This window comes from Pleurodeles waltl, chromosome 1_1, assembly GCF_031143425.1.
Source record: "Pleurodeles waltl isolate 20211129_DDA chromosome 1_1, aPleWal1.hap1.20221129, whole genome shotgun sequence".
Lineage (NCBI taxonomy): Eukaryota > Metazoa > Chordata > Amphibia > Caudata > Salamandridae > Pleurodeles > Pleurodeles waltl.
In genome coordinates, this window is record NC_090436.1 from 1,002,764,616 (window position 1) to 1,002,786,851 (window position 22,236).

Here is a 22,236-nt window from a genome sequence, read left to right on the forward strand (position 1 = left end):
TGGGCATCAATGAGCTTTGCAGGATTAGCGTCAACATTTTTTATGCTGTGACCCTTACTGCCTTCTATCGAGCTCCCTTGACTACATTTACAGCATGATGGGAAAGGGATCTTGAAATATTTGATGATGTAGACTTGGATGAAACGTGCAGACATCTGCACAAGGTAGCCACGGGTGTGGGATTCTGCTTGGTGCAACTTAAAATCCTACACAGAGTACACTACACTAGAACACGGCTGTTTCTGATAGGGAAAAGGGAGGATGACTAAGGTTTGAGAGGTTGCAGACTCAGGAGGATATTGATACAAGCCTTGTGGGACTTCCCATGGATTGAGATCTTCTGGGATCATTGGTCGGAAAATGAGGGCAATCACGGATGACGATGTAAATCTAATCCAAGCGATCCTGAGAATATGGAGGGATCAGATCATACCTAGGTACTAAGGGCCAGATGTAGCAAAATACCAAATTGCAAGTCGCAATTTGGTATGCAGAAAGGTGTCTCAGACACCTTCTGCAACACGCAATGGGGTCGCAAAGACCCACCTCATTAATATTAATGAGGTGGATCGCAGTTTGCGACCCCATTGCGAGCATGGACACTCACGGGGATGGTGGCGTGCTGGAGACATTAGACCACCATGCCCGTGACTGCTTTTTAATAAAGCAGTTTTTTTTTTCTAAGTGCAGCCCGTTTTCCTTAAAGGAAAACGAGCTGCACTTTGAAAAAAAAACTAAACCTTTTGTTTCGGATTTTTTCAGGGCAGGTAAAGGTCCATTGGACCACTGCCTGCTCTGAAAAAATATTTTTTATTCCAGTCACAAAATGTATTTCTGCATACCGGTGCGGCTTTTGCGTCTCGCAAACGGCGTTTTTCGCCGTTTGCGACTCGCAAACGCTTTGCTACATCTGGCCCTAAGTGATGTGATGTAAAATTGCCCTGGTGGTGGCAACTAAGGATGTTGTGAGTCTATGGAGCATACCAACTGTACCAAGAATAAGGCAATGTGAGATGAATATGGACTGATGTATGCAGGCAGAAGGTACAATCTTTAATGCTAGGGGCTGCCCACAGAAATTCAAGAAAATCTGGTACATGTGGAAGGAGTCAGAGGCTATAAACAACTAAACCGAGAAGTGGAAGAGAGTGAGACAATTCCGTCTTACTTCGCTCAGAATTCTATAGACACACCGTCTCCCTGATAACATGGATTTATTGGGGTGTGGTTGGGATGGTCAGATGTTTGGTTTTGTACCGTTTATGTTGGTCTGATATCAACTTTTTAAAACGTCTTAAAAAAACTGAGTTGACATAGCCACAGTGGTTTTATTGAGTTGGCAGAGGTGCCTCCCTCCCAAAATTATAACTTCATTACTGACAGCATGTATGTCTGTATGTGTTTTCTTTGTGAGCACCTGCAGTGTTGTCTGTAGCCTACAATGCATGAAGACCTGGTGGCTTTGTAAAAACTTGATAAATAGACTCTTCTTACTTGTACGCGGGTGTATTTCATTGCCCTTATCATAATTTGTAAAATATAAGTTTAATTTGGAAAATTAAAAGATTGTTTATGTTAAGAATAGCACAGGATGATTTGAAATACTAACATGTTATGTCCTGTTATGTGATGCGTGCGTTGCTGAAACAGCAACCGTTGTCGCATCATAGCGCTTTTGCCTTGTGCCTTTACATGAAATATATGGATAGGAGATATATAGACACGCCTAACATTTAGTCACGCGGACAGAGATTTGGAGACAGATAAGCAGGCGAAGTAACTGTAACCCTAAGACATACCATGAAAAAGATGATAACCACAAGGGAAGAGAGCTGCCCAGGCGTTTTTCCCTAGGCTATGCCCTTGTGTGGCCACTACACGTCTGCAATTAATATCTACGGACGGACACGTTGATAGAGTGGCTCACAGCACCGCACTGGCCTGCTTAATTCTGAAGTGTATCCCATGATTGGGTTCCAATGTGAGAAGTCATTAAGTGGATAGAGAATCAAAGATTAGGCTTTGGAAAGTGAGGGTCTTAATGTTCAACGCCTCAGCGTGGGCAGTAAGCGCTATATTAATGCAGACAATACAATGTGTCTATTTTTGGCCTACAGAGAGCTTCTTTCAAGATGTTTCACACATCGTTACACGCATGTGTGCAGCTGTGTGTGTCATAAAAAAATCAAGCATGTCACAACAAGTACATTTTCCTTGAGATTATTTATTCACTGCAGCAAAACAAGATGAGCAGGGCATGAGAGAAATGTAGCTGCCTCATTTCTGGTGTTTTCAGTGTAGTCTGAAGCAGGACGTCGGGAGATCACTGAGGTGTAGGAGGAAGTGCGGAAATATCTTGGTGTCAGGGTGTTCCCTGCAAGGCAAAGATATAAAAGGAATCATTACAAGGAAGGACAAGCTACTTGTATTCAAACATATAGGAAAGAGTTCCCCTACAGTTGAAAGCTTCACAAGGGAAGTGTTTTTCATGGTCACACTGAATGCCCCGTGGAGAGAGTGTGAGCTGACTGACCCCTCAATCTGTACATAGCAGAGCCTTCACATTTCTCTGGTCTACGTGTGAGTAGCTCATCCTCTACAGGATTTTTATTTTCATCCTGGCACGTGTAGTCCTAACTTTATAAAGCGATCATAAGAACTACGAGTCGTGGAAATCAAAGTGGAAACCCTGGCCTAGCCTACCCACCGCGTCCTGAGATCGTGTTTTGAAACACATATATTTTCATGATAAGAAGGACACAAAGCAATCCTTCCTATTTCACTCTCTCAGTCATTAAGGCGTAATGGACGATATGGATATGTTATTTTCCCTGAGCCACAAATGTAATGTGCCTGCTGGTTATTCTAAGTACGATAAATGTTGAGTATTTTCATGATTGACTTATTACCCATCAACATAGTTGTGATCAACGTTTTTTACACAACTAATGTAGACCTTTACACCTTAAACCACAATGTTACTTTTTCAATAGTGATAACATTTCCTTTGATGACATCGCTGAGACGTTTAAAAAAGGGAGTTACGCAGATCACTGGGCTCGCTGATTGTCAGCTAAAGTAAAAGATCCTTGGCAAGAGAAATCAATGAGGGTGCTCAGTCTTTTTTAAAGATTCAAATTTAAAAATGCCAAGTTTCTTGCAAACGTTACTCTGTTTTTTTTACAACCACAATGGTGAGTGTGAACAGTACGAACCTCAACGAAGTAGAGCTGTTCATGTCAGTACCGAATAGTGAAATCTAGCCAGGGTTTCATGCAATGAAATGTTGACTGACATTGATTATGTGCAAATTGGTCAACCACATATTTATTCTGGATACAGTCGTAAAACCTGTCGATGGTTGTAGCCTATGGTGGGGTGTGGCATACTATCAGGGCAATGTGAAAGTGACATACTCCATGTGCAGGTGACAGTCTACTGCATAAATAGAGTGATGTGGAAAAGCTCAGGTAAATCTCAGTTTATTTTGATGAGTTCTTACCGGTCTGGTCCATCTGCTAGGACGAGATCAAAACTGTGCCTTGTAGACACCTATGTGGGGATTCAATGATGTTTCTGCCTATTGGTGGCAAAGAAATGTCAAGTTTTGGCTTTTGATTGGTAACTAAGCAATCGCTTTTCGGTTTGTAGCTTTGGGTATTTACAGATTTTGACTTTCTATGGCTATATCATTTGCTCCATGCAAATTAAATCAAAATATGTTGGCCTAATAATATCACTTCGTACCTATGAAAATGGTACTCAAGAGATCAGGAGAGACACAAACTCATTGTATCTGAAGATGGATTCTGCATACTGATGATATGCCTTGTTTCCAGTAGAAAGGCTTGACAGATTAGAGCGACTGTGCCTTCACGTAATGCCTATAACTCATTGATTACTAAAAAAGTGTAAAACTCAGTAAGGTGCAAGTTCATTTTTTTCTTGCTAAGGTGATTTATTGCACTGCTCAGGTATGTGATTCTGGCATACGGTTTGTAGGTTCTTGTAGATTCTCTTAACCTTAAGCTTATGTCTTGGTCCTACAGGCGTAAGCCTATTTCCACGTAAGTGTAGTGTACTGTTCAGTCTCCATGGAGATCTTAGGATAGGATGGGGGGATAACGGAGACCAGGTTTCTAGACCAATTTCTCATTAAGCTATGAAATTCAGGTATGTGAGAAGTACATTAAAATGTATGCATTGCCACGAGGTAGACATACTGAGGGGATATATTATAAAGTAATTGATGCACAGATGTAGAGTGTTTTCTAAGGCCGATTGAGAGCACCCATATTCCATTGAGTAAGACATAACCAAGAGAGAACAGGCACAATGGTGAAGCTGTGAAAACCTTGCTTGTGTGAGGCTGTAACAGTAGCACCCAAACTAAGCGAGGGTGAAGTAAAAGAATAGAAAAGTTTGACCTAACAAATGTGTGTCAGTTTTACATGGTTGATGTTCCGATCAAGAATCCAAAAGAACACAGTAAAGCAAACATAGTATACATTCAGAACTGAGTATTAGGCATTCTTTAAGTTTTAGGAAACTTGACATGGTTCAGTCGATTTCTGCTGTTTGAAAAAGGGTCTCTTGACACCACAAAGCCATTAGAAGCTTTCCTTCAACAGGGTAAACATGTTTTTAAAAGTAAATTAATCACTTTAAATCACCAGCATCACAAACGGTCCAGGAAGGGAGAGTAAACGAGTAACAAAATGTCTAAAACATATAGAAAAGTAAGAAGCCATGAAAAGATTAGTCTTGATTGGAAAAAGAGGTATTTATATGCATGCATAATATCCGGGCCCGAGTCACGCGGTCGCGGCGAAGGCTCTGCAGTCTCAGCAGGATCTTCGCAATGAGAACCTGCAGTGCGGAGATCCCGTCAGGAGTGTGGGTTCCACCATGTCTGCGGAGCCTCTGCTACAGCTGCAGAGACGCTTTGTGAATCGGGCCCTCAGTGCTCACAAACTCCAGCATAAAATAAAACAAATGGTAAAACCTTTGAAAGACAGTGCGCACTTCCATGCATCTGAGTTAAAGGTATTATTTTGAGACTGCAGTTCTTTGGCCTTGAGGTGTTGCATGGTAAAAGGTGCAAGTTTCTTTAAATGACATTAGAACACTGAAGTATTTAGAACTCCACTGAACACAACGTAAACGCAAAGGGCTAAAAAGGGCTGGTATAGACCTTCTGCTGTAAAAGAACAATGTTTTTATTTTTGTTTCTCGCTGTTTATGTTAGAATGTTCTACCCTGGATGGATGAAAAAGTCTAAAAAATGTTATAGGCAAACTAGGCATACTATTCCTATAATAAGAACCACTCACATTCATTATATGCCCTTGCTTTTAATGCAGACCCATAAGTTGGGCACTGGGCTAAGAAGTGGGCTTTAATACTACTTAAGTTGCTGAAATATAGAGTATTAGCCAGTTTGTTTTACAGACTTTTATAGATAAGAGAAATACTCAGCAGGTACTGCCAATGGCATCAGAAGAAATATCAAGAAAGAACATGTGTAGCTCTCCCTGTAGACAGATGCAGACAATGACAGATAATATTAATTATTGAAGAATATTACCTCGAGTTGATTAGACATGAATTTTAACTTCAGGTAAAACTCCAAGAAGCTCCGCCCATTTCTCTATCAGTTTAGGACCCTGCAGATAGTGAAGACACATTTGTGAGAAGAATTCAATACAATGGGTTCAATATATTCACGGCCACATATCATAAGATCTTGTTATCCTCTTGCAACGTTACTGGGACATGATGCTGAAATTCAAAGGTAAGGGAGGGTCATTCCAATTTAAGCTTTGAATGTTCTATAGAAATGCTGTTTGTCTAAGTTTCTTCCACTGTTTTGATTTTACCTATGAATGTATCTACTTGTGTTTTTAATAGTACTTTACACCATCGTATTTGGCACAATGTTGAAGCTATGACACAATAATAGTTGCTATGGTGACGAAAAATAAAATAAAATTATAACTGATGCAAAAACCCAAGATGATAAGTGGGAAAGGGTGAAATTGAATCTTTTATGGGCAGTGCAATATAACTATCTCACTCTTCAAAAGTGTTGAAATTAATTACAGTCGAGTTATGTCACGAGAAAAACGGCCACTTTTAGAGGTGCCTGCTAAATCATCGGCCATACTGTTGATGCAGCGATTATATACCTTATTCACAGTATATCCTATTACAGCAGGTTTAGGTCTTTCCATGCCTAAATGGGGAATAACTTGTAGAAATACTACTTCTGCAATTTTTCAACATCCAATTTATGTTTGACCAACTGGTTGTAATTTATATGTTTTTTTCTGTGCTGTAAAATACTATTAGCATAATTGTAATATTACCATGTTTGTAATACAGTAAGATCCCTCTAATAATAAGTATGATTGGCGAAAAATATGACCAAGAACTCTTCCAGGCAATCCACACTAAATACCTCATCCAGCTGATGGCTGAACCAAAAACTGGATTGAAAGCTTCCATAATCATCTACAGGGCTGCAAAGAACCTCACGGTTAGCAACGCATTCTCATTCATTGACCATCAAAACAGGCAAGGAGGCGAACCACAAACCTTTGCAGTGAGTAGGTGGGACTAACTCTAGTGGTACTCCTGCATTACTTCTGTATCCCAGGAGTCAGCCAAGAGCTCTTCATGAGCTGAACACCTTAAAATCTTTGTCAGTGGGCCTGTAAATCCTGAGACTAGAGTGTCATGGCTTCGGTTACTGGAGCACGAGTGGTAGGAAACCATAGATACCAACAGGTTCGCGTTGGCCACGCATGTATATCGTTACCATGATGTTACTTATTGCTAAATATATCATATGGTATTTGTTACCTCCACAGCAAAGCATTCTGCGTGGTTATCGGCTTTGCAACAATGTTCCTTCATCGTCAGGAAATCTGTAATCACTTTTGTCCTTTGTTCCTCTGTGATGTCGGGCTTATGTTTCATCAAGTGGATAAGGAACCTGTTGAGAGAACATGACACAGATCTGAAGTGGGTGGACGATATGCAATATGATCAAAATTAAAAAACGTTTGCAACAATGTCAACTGCCTAGCGGTATGATGCTGCAGTGCACGGTGTACCTGTGAGTTTTACAACATGTGACTATTGTACTTGTACATTTACAAATGTACCAAGCGTATTAGGATCGAGCTATTTTCTCTGCTACAGTACAATTCCTATTCCCAAATATGTAGTAAAAAACTGTCCAGTAACAGTCATGGTGACCCGTACGCCCCTCAGGACATCTCTCCAGGTCACTACAAAAGTGTCTGCTGGCCTATGAAAAGGTCTTTTGTTTAGGTGACTATTTTGCATGCAAGAACATTTACATTTACTACCGAGATGCACCCAGATTTTGAGAAGAATTAGATTAACAGAACTTTGAAATGGCACGAATATACTTTAGGCCGAGGTTAAATTTGATTTCAGAGTTAAGTTTCTGGACGGGACTCATTAGATAACTTTTAGTAGGCTCATACCATGACCATTATTATTTCTTCGGAGGATACTCTGTGCTCCTAATCCAACACAACTGTTTAGATGCTGTTGCACACATACCAAAGCAGTATCACAATAACCCCAGCACAACCTAATTTTGCTATTTTGACTTAGGAGCGGAACTGTAAAAACACTCACCAAAGACGTGCTTCACTTTGACATCATCAAACAGTGGTGTAATGAAACTGGAGCCCCCCCGAACCCCCACCCGTGGACTCACTCGGGCTAGGTGCTGTGCTCAGGGGGCCCCCTGGAGCTCGGAGGCTGTGGGGGCCTTTGTTACATCACTGTCATCAATGTGTTTTAGTGTGGTAGCAACAATAAAGCCCCATGCTTCCGTTCAGAAAACATGCGTATGTCAGGCATGTTTGAAATCTACCAGAAAGTATTGGTGATGTGAACTTGAAAGACCAAATGAGAGGGAAAGTGCGTCCTCGTCCCTGGACAAATTCCCACATGATCTTGGAACTACCGACTTTCACTACTGACACTTCGTACTTCCTCACAGGAATGCCTTCCCTGTTATTAAGTGCACGCCTGCAAAATCTACAAAATGTACTTGACACAACAATCAATGTGACCAGTATTTAGGTGCCTCTTTGTGTGCTTCCTATTATGCATTCCTAGATGTCATACAACATCTACACCTAAAACAAGCTAGACCTATTGGGTTTGCCAATGCTTGTAAGCACTGATTTGTAATCAGGTATCATGTTCAACATTAGTTAGCCGGGTAAAAACAATGATATTGTCACGTGGACGTGTCACGTTAGAATTAAAAATGCTTACATTTTGAAAATATGAGATTATGAATAAATCAGAGGTATGAAATTGTGTATTAAACATTACAACGGTCTCTGGAAGACGTTGTACCCTTCTGAGTGTCTGACTCACTACCCTTCTCCCCTTCACTTTCCTCTGCAATCTCTATCTCTGTGTTATTCCAGTGGTTAATTTGTACTGGTGCTCAAAGCTTTCCTCTGGGACTTGTGACTGCTTCAATTAAATGGCGAGCACAGAATGTTGAGGCAGCATAATCCTAAAATCACCTCAGGCCTCTCTAATCCATTTACAGCCACTCCCTGCCCCTTCAGCTCACTCTTGCAGCTTTCTGTTTTCTTCCTTTGTGAAGCTTTTCTGTCTTTCCTTTTCTCCATATTTCCCATTAGTGTCTTATGCTCACAGTAAATACCTGATGCAAAATACATACGTGCCGCCCTCCAAAATTAAGATCTGGTGCCCCCCACCAGCAACTACCAGCTCAAATTAAGCACTGTTAGTCACTTATGCTTACACACCCATAGGCCCACACACACACACAACTGTAAAGTGGCATTTTCGTTTCCTGTGGTGCTGTCAGTATTTCAATATCTGTGTGCCTCAAACACACTTTCCCATTAGAATCTATAATTACATTTGGCAAAAAAGTGACTATTTCTTTGCGCTCTGCAGAGAAGGCAGGAATCGTATGAGCATGCACTCTGAACACCTTTGCATGGTACTTACAGGTATTGTGAGAAAAACGCACTGTGTGCACCCTCGACACCGGAGAGCTCAGGCATGCCTCACCTAACCACCAAGCTAACTGGAGAGTTCTCCTAGACCCCTACAGGTCAATTCAAATCCTACAATTCGTTATACAAGATGAATATACTACAAAGATATATAATCTGTAAAAAGGAAATATCCTTAGTGAATAGGGACATGTATACCATGAAACATGAAGTAAAACTTGTGAAATGCAAACAGACTGTGCTGGATGGAGAGTCCTTATGCTCATTGTCAAGAAAGCAGCTATCTATATTTTTGCTTGTAACAGGATGTTTCAATGTCAATTCTTTAGTTCGAGCGTAAGCGTCTGATCTCTTGTATACTTTTAGGTATACTTCTTCTGTGGACCTCCAGCTATTTCATTTGTTAGTTTCAGTGTCATTTAAAAATCCTTGCGTGCTAGTGGTCAGATAAGCTTCTTTGTCCCTCCTACTTCTGTGTGGGATCAGGAGCCAACTACTGAAAAATTATGCTTTGTCCTGTTCATCTGGTATGTAGGGGACTTTTTTTTTACTTTGTTTCCAGCTCCTCTCCAAGGAACTTTCCCTTTTCATTTTCAGAGCATTCTTGCTCTGAGTTTACCTTAGCTCTAAACAAGGCTATAAATTAGGCTCTTATCTTGGCCACATTTGGTCTTTGCAGGCTCTCTGCACCCTCTCTCAGCTGCCTGGCTCCCACCCTTCCTTGGCTTGGATTCTCTTTACGGAGTGTGCCTGCCTGTGGTCCCCAGTGCTGAGAGCAAGGGTGGAGGATCCCTTGCGTGGAGCTCCATCAGTGCACTTCAGTTCACAGACTCAAGGCCCTCAGTTGTGCCAGAACACCACACATGCTGGCTACCAGAGCACGTCAGTTCTTACAGTCAGTACACACATTGCTGTTCCAATACTGGGACCTTGCATGCAGCTCCATCAGTGCACCTAAGTTCATTCACTCCATGCCCTCAGCTGTGCCAGTGCCAGAACCCCACACATGCTGTCTGGCAGAGCATCATGGTTCTTACAGTCAGTACACACACTGATGTTCCAGATATTGGGACCTCACATGCAGCTCCTTCAGTGCACCTAATTTCACAGACTCCAGGCCCTTAGCTGTGCAAGTGCCAGAACACCACCCACACTGTCTGCCAGAGCACCTCAGTTCTTACAGTCAGTACAGACACTGCTGTTCCAATACTGGGACCTCGCGCGCAGCTCCATCAGTGTACATCAGTTCACACACTCCAACCCCTCAGCTCTGCAAGTGCCAGAACCCCACCCCTTCATTTTTACAGTCAGTATACATTGCTGTTCCAGTACTGGGACCTTGCATGTAGCTCCATCAGTGCACCTCAGTTCTATCCCAGCAAGGTCACTTCCTTTCCTATACTGTGAACCCATTTACATATAGTTCCGGTACAGGAGCTTGATTTTAATATTCAGTCCCACTGCCAAGCCAATACTGGACCCAAAAGAGCAAAACACAGCTCAGCCAGTGCACCTCAAGTCTAACATCCAATGCCACTGTTGATCGGAACCACCACAACTCCATTAGAATCCATCATTTCTAACATTCAGTGCACGTTTCTTCTCAGTACTCAGACTCACACACACGCCCTTCAGGAAACCTCATTTCTGTGCTTCAGAGGCAATGCCACTCCCATGCTGGGCCCCACTCGCAGCTTCACCAGAGCACTTCCAGGCTAACACTCAGCAACACTGGCCTGCCATTACTAGGTTCCACACGTAGCTCCAGTATTATAATACGTCACTTCTAAGCTTGTGTGCCCATTACTATTCCAGTACTGCAGCCCACATACACCTCTGTCGGTGCACCTCAACCCTAACCTGCAGCGCCCCATTGTTCCAATACCAGGAAATACACGGTGCTCTGTTTTTCAATCCTTACTCACTGCCTTTCTGTTATTCCAGCACTGGCCCGGGACAGAGCTCTGTCTATACCCCCAATCCTGATCTTAAGCACCCCAATATTGCTGTATTGGGGTTCACATACAACTCTGCTTAAGCACCTACTGCTGTTCTGCAGTGTCCCCTACTGTTCCCTACTTTGACTTCTGTTTGAGGACGTGGGGGAGCCAATTAAATCTATTCTTAACTACCATCTTTACTTGGGAGGGTCTGTTTCACCTATCTCGCTCCGTTCTTTCCTTTACTCTGTTTACTCTCAATGTTTTCTTTCTCACCCACTTTTCTCTTTCCAGCTCTTAAAATCCACATGTTAAGTTTTGCTCTTTCTTTCACTTGTTTATTTCTACTCCTCTCCCTTTTTTAATTTCCCTCTTCCTCTTGCTACCTCCTCTTTCAAACTCACAAAAACTAGCTTATTTCTGTCCTTGTTTCATTCCTCTCTTTTTTCTTCATCAGGCGTTCATTCTTTCACTGTTTTTTCTCTTCCCTTCATTCTGTTTGTCTTTTTTACTTGCTTTTTCCTTTGACTCGGGATGCATAATTTCACTTTTTTTTAGATCTTTTTTCCTTCCTTTCTCTGGTGTTTTTCTTATCTTTATCTGTCAATTCACGTTTTACTATAAATCCCTCTTTTTCCCACCTGTGTGTGGAAGCCACAAGTTACTTGTCGGGGCCCAGTCAGTATCAAAGTGGTTTTCCCATTCTGTGTCTGTGGGAAATGTGTCAGTACATACATGCCCTGGTTCTTTTGCTGCTTGCAACTCTCACCATCTCTCTTTGTTTCTCTAATGTTCATTTTTCTATTTCTTTTCACACTTCTTTCATTATTTTCTCCTCTTTGTCTTTCATTCACTATCTTCCTTCCCCTTTTTCTTTTGTCTCACACGTTTACTCTATTGCTTCTCTTAGTTGTGTTTTCATTTTCTCATTCTTTCCTTCCCTTCTTTCTTTTATTTCTTTGCAAACCCTTCTCTTTCTTCCTTTTGTCTGTTGTATTCCTTTTGCTTCTCTTTTTCTGCCCCACCCATTTTCTCTCCTTAGGCCTAGTTATCAATGGAGCAACAGGTGCAGAGGCACCTAGGCCCTGAGACCAACGCACCTCACTCAACTCTAATTACTGCTGTAACACACATAGAAGTAGCAAATCGTAATTTATGGATGATTATTTATGTGCAGGAAGGGACACCTTCCTGCACATAAACATTCATTCATCCATTGCCTTTTGCTCTTTCTATGTGTGGTACAACACACATGGAAAAAGCAAAAACAAGGGGGAATAAAAGTATTCCTCCTCGTTGTGCCATGCTAAAGCCCCTCATGGGGTGGCGTTAGTTTTTGGTGCTTCCACAGATTAATGTCTTCTTGTAAATCTGGGGCAGCATCAAAAGCAATGGCTGTTGCAGTGGAACGCCCACAGTAACACCCATTGCACTCCGCTCTCACTCAGAAAACTACGTCAGAGGGGCCCATAATTTCAAGGTGGCAGTGAGCCACAAAAAGTGGTTTAGCACCACCTTGTAAATGTGGTGCACGGCACAGCGCCACCGGAGCGTCACAAAAAGTGACACTCTGGTGGCACTAGGGCCTTGTAAATCTGGACCACAGTACCTTACTACAGACTTCCTCCATACACAGCATGTGCCTCATACAATGGATCAAAATATTAGGAAGCTGGTCTGAGGCAGCCAACACTGGAGAGTCCGTAACCATCAAACGTCATTCCTAGATCCCATGGTTCTTTCCTGGAGCACGTGCACACACACATGCAGTGCACATAAAGCATTTCAGGAGGGCAGTAGCTTGGTCAGTAAGATTGGGGGTGGGGGCGAGGCGGTGGCAGGGGGGATTTAAGCTTCAGATTTCCCAAAATCACCTTAAGGGGCAGTGGGAAGGGAGAAGAGTGTGGATTGGTAGGAGTACCTAGTGAGAGAAAACACATTATATTGTGAAATAACAAACATTTTTTGATGTCTTTCCAAACATAGGGAGGGAAAGAGTGTGTGGTGGATTTTTGATTGTGTATGTAGAAATTCCCGGTGAAAACCGACAGAAACCTCACTATACCAGACTGAAAGCAACTGTACCCAACTATTTATCACAAAATACATTTATTAGAAGGGACTAACTCCCCAAACACCCCTCCTGAATCTATGCACTGCATTTCACTAGAATAGATATTACTCAACAAACTTTGTTTGTGGCAGAGGAATTCACTCCTTACCACACTCTGAATTGTAACTTGTTCCTTAGCCCTCAGAAAGGAAACGCTCCTTTCAAGCACAGCACAGAAGTTTGCCTGTCCCACAGATGTGCTTATTTTCGGTGATTCTGTTACATTTCCTGTATATCTTGTGACTTGCTCAATTTACCACCATAGTCAATGAAATATAGGTGAATGACCAAAAATGTGCATTTTGCCCTTAATCGATAACTAAATCTGCTCCTTTTGCAATTAACAACTAAAATATGCCAATTCTAAAATGTGTCCCTTAATGCACATATATGGATCCTCCTACTATACAGTTCAGCAAAGGTTCAAACAAAGATTCCAAAAAGGTAGTTAGAGGGCTCCTTGTCAAAAATAGGTTGCAAATGCTATACCATTCCAGAGATTGGTTCCACGACTCACATTAAATGCTACGTTTTTCAAAATGGAGACCTAAAATCATTATGTAGAGAGCAGTTTTCAGCTCAGTTTCGGTCAGGATACTTTTTTTGGTGTCACCCGACAAGAAACACCGTTAAGCAGCAGAATCTTCTTCAATAAATGTTGGATTTCCAGTTTTCCTACATTTACGCATATACTATATGATAAGCAAGGGCGTGTCACAGTCCCACAAACAACAGAGCTGTGTAGCCACTAGGAAGAGCTCCTTGTTGTTTTGCCTTTTGGAATCTCTTAGGTCCTCATTGAGAGTAGTGTGGGTGGCAAGCTGGGCGGCTGGTTAGTGCAGGTTGTGGCCTCCGTGCCCCTGGCAAAGGATAGCCCACCCTACTTAGAGATTCCCAGGCTGTCTGGCATGGATCTCCGAATAGGCTAATGTGGAAAAATGAGTGTGAATATGTTAGACCCTGATGCCTGAATAGGTTTGTCTCTGTGCATGGGGGAGATCAAATGGTTTCCAGGGGAATCCAATGAAGGTCACCCTGTTCAAAGGGCTACCTTCGTTATGAGCTGCCAGCCTTGTGGCAGGTGGTAGCCTGTTGAAGGGTTTGCTTTGGAAATCCTGTGTTTCTCCCAACTCTACATATGGCAGAATAAATGTGAGCCTGTCAGGAGGGGGATCTGCTCTTTTTGCTGAATAACTCACATACCTATTAGTGCTAATACTTTGTGTTTAACCTCTTTAACATGTCAGGCCTCATTTAGATATTGTTCATTTTCATTCATTCAGCTGCACTAAACTGTTGCCACCTATTCATCATTTCTTCACATCACCCACCCTTCCTTCCAGTACTGGGTAACTGGTGACTTTCATCAAGGCCTCATGTACAGCCCTAAAATTTTCCTGTCTAGGAAATAATCTATGTCAATAGAAATGTGATAGTTTCGCACCCTACACAATGTCAGAATGTTGGTGCATTATGATTGCTCACTTGACAAGCAGTGTCTTCATGAAGGTGTGCACTCTGAATATCAAATCCATGATATTGGTGAAACTAAATATGAATGACAATGTATTGAAAGAAAAATTGACAGGGAATTCTAGCTTTTATATACCTAACTCTACACATGTGCACCTATGTGGTACATATATCTTCAAGGTGCATAGCTGTGGAGTTAGGATTAGTAAATATATACTTCCCTATATGTACTTGCCTATCGATAATCTGTCCTCAATATTCTTTTATCTCAATATTGTTGGTGTCAATTTGTAGTATTACAACCCTGAAGAAGACCATCATATAGCGTGAAAAAGCCAAGATGTCACTTACGTTTGCTTTTTGTGGTTGAGATCTTCTTCGGATGAAGCGGTGCACAAGGCATCAGTGAAGTGGAAGGAGTCGTCTGAAAGTTTTGGAGGCACGTACTTTTCATCTGGTCCCAGCGCAGTAAAGCATGGCCTCTGGTTGCCATAGGTGTCACTGCAGCAGTGAGTCACCTTCTCATTCGGAAAATTGGCCGGCATCTTTTCACACATCTCTCCAATGACCAAAGACAGCTGCACATAAAAACAGAAACAAGGTGAAGGAGAAACTAAGTTTCAGTCTTGCATGAGTGAATAGAAGGCTCTTCAGACAGGTTTTTGCAACCTAACATTTTACATGTGAAATTAATTTGCCTATTCTGAAATTCTGTGTTGTTAAAAACAAATCATATAAGGGCTATGAAAGCTAAGCCAAATAACTAAATATAATATAATAGAATGAGGGAAGCACAGCTCTTAATTTGAGCTGGTGGTTGACACTCATTTTTGGAAACTAGCACTTATTTTTCCTTATCAGACATTTACGAGAGCAAGAGAGGGAAAACCACACAAAGGGGGAAGAAGAAAGGGAACGACGAAAACTGCGTCTGGTGTTGCATGAGAAGATTCAATGCTACTCAGCCTTGGTATACAGGTGCTGACATGTAATAGCACCAGCAGCGGGCTTCACAGCAGAGCACTAAGGGCTAGATGTAGCAAAGGCTTTTACCCATTCTGTGTCTATGGGAAAATGTGTTCGTACATATGGCCCTAAGCACTGGCAATCTTCTTTTACAGATAATGAACTGCGGAAGTACCAACTACCCTAGTCTTAATTCATACATTTCTCTTTAAAATATATCCGGTAGTTATACAAAGTGCAATTCAGATACAAAAATACTTTATTTGAGTAACTTTGGGAATGTTTAGTGTATGAGGCAAAGTGTAATTTTACCCCTTAATTTGCAAAGAGGCATCATTGATGCTAATAAGGGCAAAAAGGAGCGCACAGGTCCAATCTAGCGGGGGGGGGGTGCTCTCTGAGACTAGCTAGACTTGCTTTACCAGGGGCACCGGCCGTGCATTGTCTTCCATAATTGTAAATTAAAATTGGAAATGTCTTCGGTTATAAAACAAATTAAGTACAGTGAAGTAACAACAGCCCCGCAGGCCCCGTGGGCCAGGGGGCCTCCTCAGTAGCACATAGTCACGTACCACGCACTGGCGGGCACTGTGCTGAGGTAGCAGGTCTGTGGCCTAGGAGTTCCTGAGTGGGCAGGGGGTCGAAGAGGGGCTCTCCCGATGCACTTTGCATGGGTGCCCCCTCAAGTTTCCTTCCATCACTGATTAAGTGTGCACACGGTCCATTGATTAGTTGAGTAATTTTACCAGGACGTGCTCTGATGTTAGTGCTAAAATCACATAATAACTGCGTTGCAAAAGTTTCAAAAGAATTACAGTGAATGTGGTGGAATAGGCCTTTATAAACATAAAGTGCACTTACAGCAGTCAGAAATCAGCAACTTTAATGAATATTAGTTGTAATTAGTTAGGATTGGTCTAAGAACTTACGCCATCTTCGAGTTTTTCTGCAGTTTGTTTTGATTTGACTGTGGAGTTTTGATCTCGCCCATGGACTGAGGCCCGCCAAACAAGGTTCAGCCCCATGTGCAGCATGGAACTGATAAACTTTCATCTTCTTAACATGACTCATATCACTACAGGAATGTTCTGACTGTGCTGGGGCACAAGGATGGCAGTGAAACCAATCTAAATCTCAATAACTCTCTCCATTTATGTCAGCAGCATTGATACAAGATAGTATCCTCTGCTGTTGAGGGGCTAGGAATGAAAACTGTGATGTTGCTAGATCATGGGCAGTGTCTCTCCTTTCATTGTTCAAGCATGATGCAGTACAAATCCGACAACTTTTACTACAATCCCCTATGCCTACGAAATAACTTGGCTTTGTTTCATCGTCTATCACTGGCAGTTTTGTCTTCTGTGAACCAAATGCTCAACACAGATTAGATGGTGCCTATGGGCCTCAGCCACTTGCAACTTCAAGCCATCTGGACCTGGATGAGAGGTTGCCTGATCAGGGTCTGAATCACTGGATTGTGATTCAAATGAAAGGCCATACAAATTAGAAGGTACAAATCCACCTTAACACCACTAGTGCCAAGGATTATGCTTTTACTGAGGGGTTTCTGACTTGTACCTTTTATCGACTTTGGACTTTGGACTCTTTTGCCCCTTTTATTTTTTATGGACAATTTAATGTGTCCCATTAGCTTTATTGAATCTTGTGAACAATTATGTTTTTTAACACTTTAGGCTTTTATTATTAACTTAAGGTTAATGCAGACCTTTACTTTCTTTGTTTCTTAACTATATTGTTTAATTATGCTGTAGCATGTAGCACCTTATGTATTTGCTCTTGACATTAATTTGTTGCTCAGGCTTTGTTACTTAATATGTTTTACCGCCTACCTACTGCTTCCCACAATCTTGCTGGTCACCCCTCGGGTAGAACTTCACCCCGCAGGGTACCGCTGTTGTTGTTGCCACCGCAAGTAAGGAGAAGGAGGGGCTAGGAATGGCTAAGTACTTAAATAACTACAAGGCCCCCATGGTGCAGGTGTGATGCTGCCTACCGACTGCTGTCCACAATCGTGCTGGTGACCCCTGGGGTGGGACTTCATCCCTCAGGGTACTACTGTTGTTGTTACTGCAGCAGATGAGGAGGAGGGGCCAGGACTGACTCAGCGCTTAAAGCACTCCAAGGTCCCCATGGTGCAGGACGCACTTGGGATGTGCCCGGTTGAAAACCGGGCCAATGGCGGGCCCGTCTGCACCCATCAGCCGTCAGCAGAGGCCAGGCTGGGCCCCCCCTCTTGACCATGTATTCTAAGTCTACAGCCCACTTGTGACTCTCATTGGTTTGTGTTCCTGAGGGTAAACTATGTGGAAAAGAAAGACCAAAGCAGGTATTTCAGTGGGAGATACTATCACCACCTTAGACTCTTTTTTGATGCAAGCCGATTGAGTCCTGTCAAAAGAGATTGAATTACCTGAGAAACACCTTTCCTGGGAGGTGGGTCCGAATATTCCACTCCCAAGTGAAAATGTAGGGGGCAGGGTCCAGTTGGAGTGTTCCTTGGCTCATACCGTATCCAAACTCCCTGCATCACCATTGCAGCTTGGCCTGCGGCACTCTCTTGTGCCATGGCCAAATGAGCCCCCACAAAAAAAGAAGAAAGGGGGGCTATGCGGAAAAGGCTTGCCCCTACATTGGAGACACAGGAGAAAGTAGCCCCCATTGCAGAACAGTATAATAGCGACAAACTTTGTGCTAGGGTTGAATTCATAATTAAATTTCTTCTGCAACCCCTGCAGGAACGCCTGGATGGCATCAAGGCTAAATTGTCTATTTTAGTGGCGCAGCTTGGTGCGAGATTAATGCCAGACTCTTTAGGGGGGCATGTACAACCGAGTGTTAATGCATGAGGTCAGGAAGACAGGGATACTCGCATACATTCAGACCAATTAACACCCATTACTTTTGGGGAGGAGAACAGAGTTCTGGAATCTCTGGGGGAAAATAAGCCACCGCAAGAAGGAGGTTATTAAGGCTGCTAAAGTAGCAATTGGCAGTAATACTATAGCACACTCCCATTTCCCTGATGTGGTCCATAATGTAACTAGGGGTAGCTTGCGTGAGCAAGAAACTTTGGAGGAGAGGATCGCTTATCCCGTTAGCAAGGACAAGGGTCCCACATTTGCTACAGTTTTGAGGGTGGGTAATGATCACTTAAGGTTCAGCTTCCCCTGGCCTCTTGCCTTATGTACTTATTCTAGCTAATGTTCCATGGCTCCACCATGCAGCTGATTACCAGAGGTACGCACTGGCTAACTGCCTCCTTTGGCTGGGATCACGTTGTGACAGCCCATATTTTAATGACCAGAAGAATGGATTGGGTGGGCATGTCCCCTAAGCCTATTGCTGGGAACTACGTATTGGTACATTTAAGATCCCCAGGGGTGGTGGCCAAGCTATTGCATTTGGTACTTAATTCTTTCCACCGGCCATCAGCTATCACCATTTTCCCTCTAGGTTATTTTTATAAACTTCCCCATTTTTCCTCCCCTTTTTGAGAGTTGAGCCTTGAGAACCATAACACGTTCAACTTAAAAGGACACTATAGCATACTTTGGGGCTCCCCCTCATTAATCGGTTACAGCCACTGGAGTCGCTCGAGAGTTGTGACTGACTGGCTCTTAGACAACCAGGTGAACCCCTCCATATGACCGTGGGTCAGCCCCAATTTGATCATCTAACAAACAAACTCCCCCCATATGAGACGGTAAAGGTTTTGTCACGGACTATTGCATGGTTAAGTAAGAAGGTGGAGGACCCTGAGTGGTTAGAGCTAAAAGTGAATTATCAATTTATTTGCCTCCAAAAGACATGGGTAATGGACACGTGTGGCATTGATGGGTATCAGATATATTTCTCACCCGTCAGACCAAGAGGTAGGGCCAAGGGGGGGGGGTTGGCTGTGTTTGTTGTAAACTCCTTTATGGGGAGAGTCAGTATGCACTTTAGCGCATCACCTTTTTTCAGTGCATTTTATTTGATTTAGACCGAGACTGGGATCTCCTTTTAATCAATTATAATAATAATTATTATTATTATAATGATGCCTTTGATGGGTCTGCCCCTTTTGTGATAGATGCTACAGAGACCGTGATTGACCTGTTTAAGGGGTCCCATCAGAATCCAGTGGACATTTTATGGGTGGGTGATTTTAATGCACATCACTGCCCAATTTTCTCTAAATTGAACTGCGGCCTCACAGAAAGTAGTGAAGAGTTATTTGTGCATTTTAGGCATCATGAGTATGGCAATACCCTCAACCATGTTGCTGTAAAATATAACTTCTAAATGTTGAATGAAGAAAGGGAGAAGGGCAATCTGGCGTCGACTTTTCTAGGCAGGAACCGCCCCTCCACAATTGAGTATAGTCTTAGCTCAGAGCTGGTAGAAGTGCTTTTGGGGGCGTTCCAGGTCAATTTCACTTGTTTCAGTGATCATGCCCTGCTGTGCTGCAGCTTAAAGGGGTTGGGCGTGAAGAAGCCCCGGAGTAGAACAGGGTACTCTCTCATCTTGGGCAAGAAAAATGAATTTTCAATTAAATGGTCTAAGTGGATAAGGTCAACTTTATGCCCTCCCTACTTCAGGATAAACAACAAGCTATTTTCCTTTGCCTAGATACAGAAGGAGGTCCAAGTGAGATCAAGGAGGCTTTTGGGACGTCACAGATACAATCAGCACAGCGCTCACTAGAGTATCAGACCCAATGAAGCTGCACCATGGGGGTTGGTTCAACTCAGAATGCAGTAAAGCCCTTTCTAACCTTCACACTGCTTTCCGCGCCAAGCTGAGGGATAGAGATCTGATAAAGAAGGCTAGGGCTGAATACCAGTTGATGAGGGAAGAGTGGGTTAGAGAGATCAGGGAAAAGGCTTGGTAAGATCTCAGGGTGGCGAGCTAAACCAAAGACAGTGCAGCATTCTAGAGGGTGTTGAATTCTTCCTATTTTAAAGAATAGTCTGATTACACCACTGAGGTGCATATGCAGGGCACGCAATGGTTGAGCATTTTTCTAACCGATACTCATGTTTGAAGAGGGTAGTAGAGAGTGGGGGCAAGGTGTCCAATCTGGGTGCATCTACACCTCTGGTGTTCGAACTGGAGGAGATGTCCCTTAGGGGGTGCTGTAAGAGGGAAGGCACCAGGTCTGGATGGTGTCCCTGTGGACCTATACCTGGACTGTCAGAAATTGTGGGCCCATCTATTAACTAATGTTTTTAATGCAATTGCAAAGGTTGGTCCACCCTCCACATGGAAAAAGTCTGTCATTGTTCCCATCTATAAAAAGGAGATAGGACCCTTCCAAAGAACTATAGACCCATATCTCTCTTAGATTCAGCTCCAAAGGTTAGAAGAATGGGCAAACACTTATAATGTCCTTGTCGATATACAATATGGGTTTAAAAAGGGAATGGGCACAATAGGTCAGTGCCTGAATCTGAGGTTGGTTATATCTAAATATACTGTTGTTCAGCATGATACTTCGTTGGACCTATCAGCTTTTTCGATTGTGTCACTCAGTTTAAGTTTTGGGATCTCATCTCCAAGATGGGTATAGGGGAAGATATCATCACTCTTATTAGACAACTCTATTCGGAGGCGAAAGCTTCAGTCCGCTATGGGAGGGACACATTTGATATTGAGCATGGCGTGAGGCAAGTCGGCATTCTCATCCCCTTTCTTTTCTCCTGTATACAAACAAAATAGAGGCATCTCTTATGCTTCGGCCAAGAGATACCCCCTATGTGGGGACCCATCCCGTCCCGATCCTACTCTATGCGGATGACTCAGTCTTAATCGCAAAGACAAGGTGAGCTTTAGAGGGCCTCATTGATGACTAAATTAGCTTTATGAAGGACCTCGACCTCCAAGTTAACATTAATAAAATGTTCATTATGAGGTGTGGGAAGCGTCCTAAGAATACCCCACGCTTTCATATCAATAGTGTTAGAGATGAGGAAATAGTGACTTTCTCCTACTTGGGAGTTCTTTTTGATAGTAAATTCTCATGGAAGCCTATGGTGGTAAATAGAGTGGGGCTGATGGAAAAGACCTTGCAGAGCTTTTGCAAAACACTAGGCACAAAACCAGTGAAAGAGGTCCTGACTGTTTATGTATCCAAATCATTGTTTACTGCTATACGGGGCAGACATATGGGGTATAGTGGACATTGGTGGGGTTCAGAGGGTAGAAAACACCTTCCTGAGGAGGGTGTCAGCAGTCCCGCATGGGTGTTCCACATTTTTGTGCCACAAGGAGCTTGGTGTCCCTATATTGAGGACAAAACCAAATTAGCTCCGCTTCTGTATGGTGAGCCTTTTGGGCAAGGGATTGTGCCCCACTAAATTGTTTGGTTATTAATGACTACTTAAACCTGCCCTGAGCTTTGAAGATTTCTTGGCTTGCATACGTTAAAGTGACTCTTGGTGAGATTGGGTTATCCGAGTTGTTTTCACGCCCAAGTACGTGCAGCAGTTGTTCTAAACGTACGTTGAAAGAGAAGTGTTGGGGGGAAATGACAACCGCTAATCGTCATGCAACAACAGTATGCACGTATAAGCAGCTATTCCCTCAGGCAGGGTTCCAAACGTACTTGTCTGACATTCAAAATCATCAGCACCGCTTTGTTCTCACCAGATTGCACTTTAACTATATTCCAATATTGGTGGGATAGCCAGCC

General features: G+C 42.8%; 1 protein-coding gene across 1 annotated transcript in view; it reads right to left on the minus strand.

Annotated features, from left to right (window-relative positions):
• Window positions 1–2,204: 2,204 nt before the first annotated feature.
• The window catches only part of LOC138291268 (serum albumin-like), a 62,525-nt gene continuing 42,493 nt past the window's right edge, over window positions 2,205–22,236 (minus strand). Inside the window, exons 12-15 of the mRNA XM_069230306.1 lie at window positions 14,928–15,154; window positions 6,865–6,997; window positions 5,588–5,666; window positions 2,205–2,374 (exon numbers count right to left, since the gene is read on the minus strand). Coding sequence (XP_069086407.1) covers window positions 5,598–5,666; window positions 6,865–6,997; window positions 14,928–15,154 — 429 coding nt within the window. The 3' untranslated portion in view covers window positions 2,205–2,374; window positions 5,588–5,597. The remainder of the gene's footprint in view (window positions 2,375–5,587; window positions 5,667–6,864; window positions 6,998–14,927; window positions 15,155–22,236) is intronic.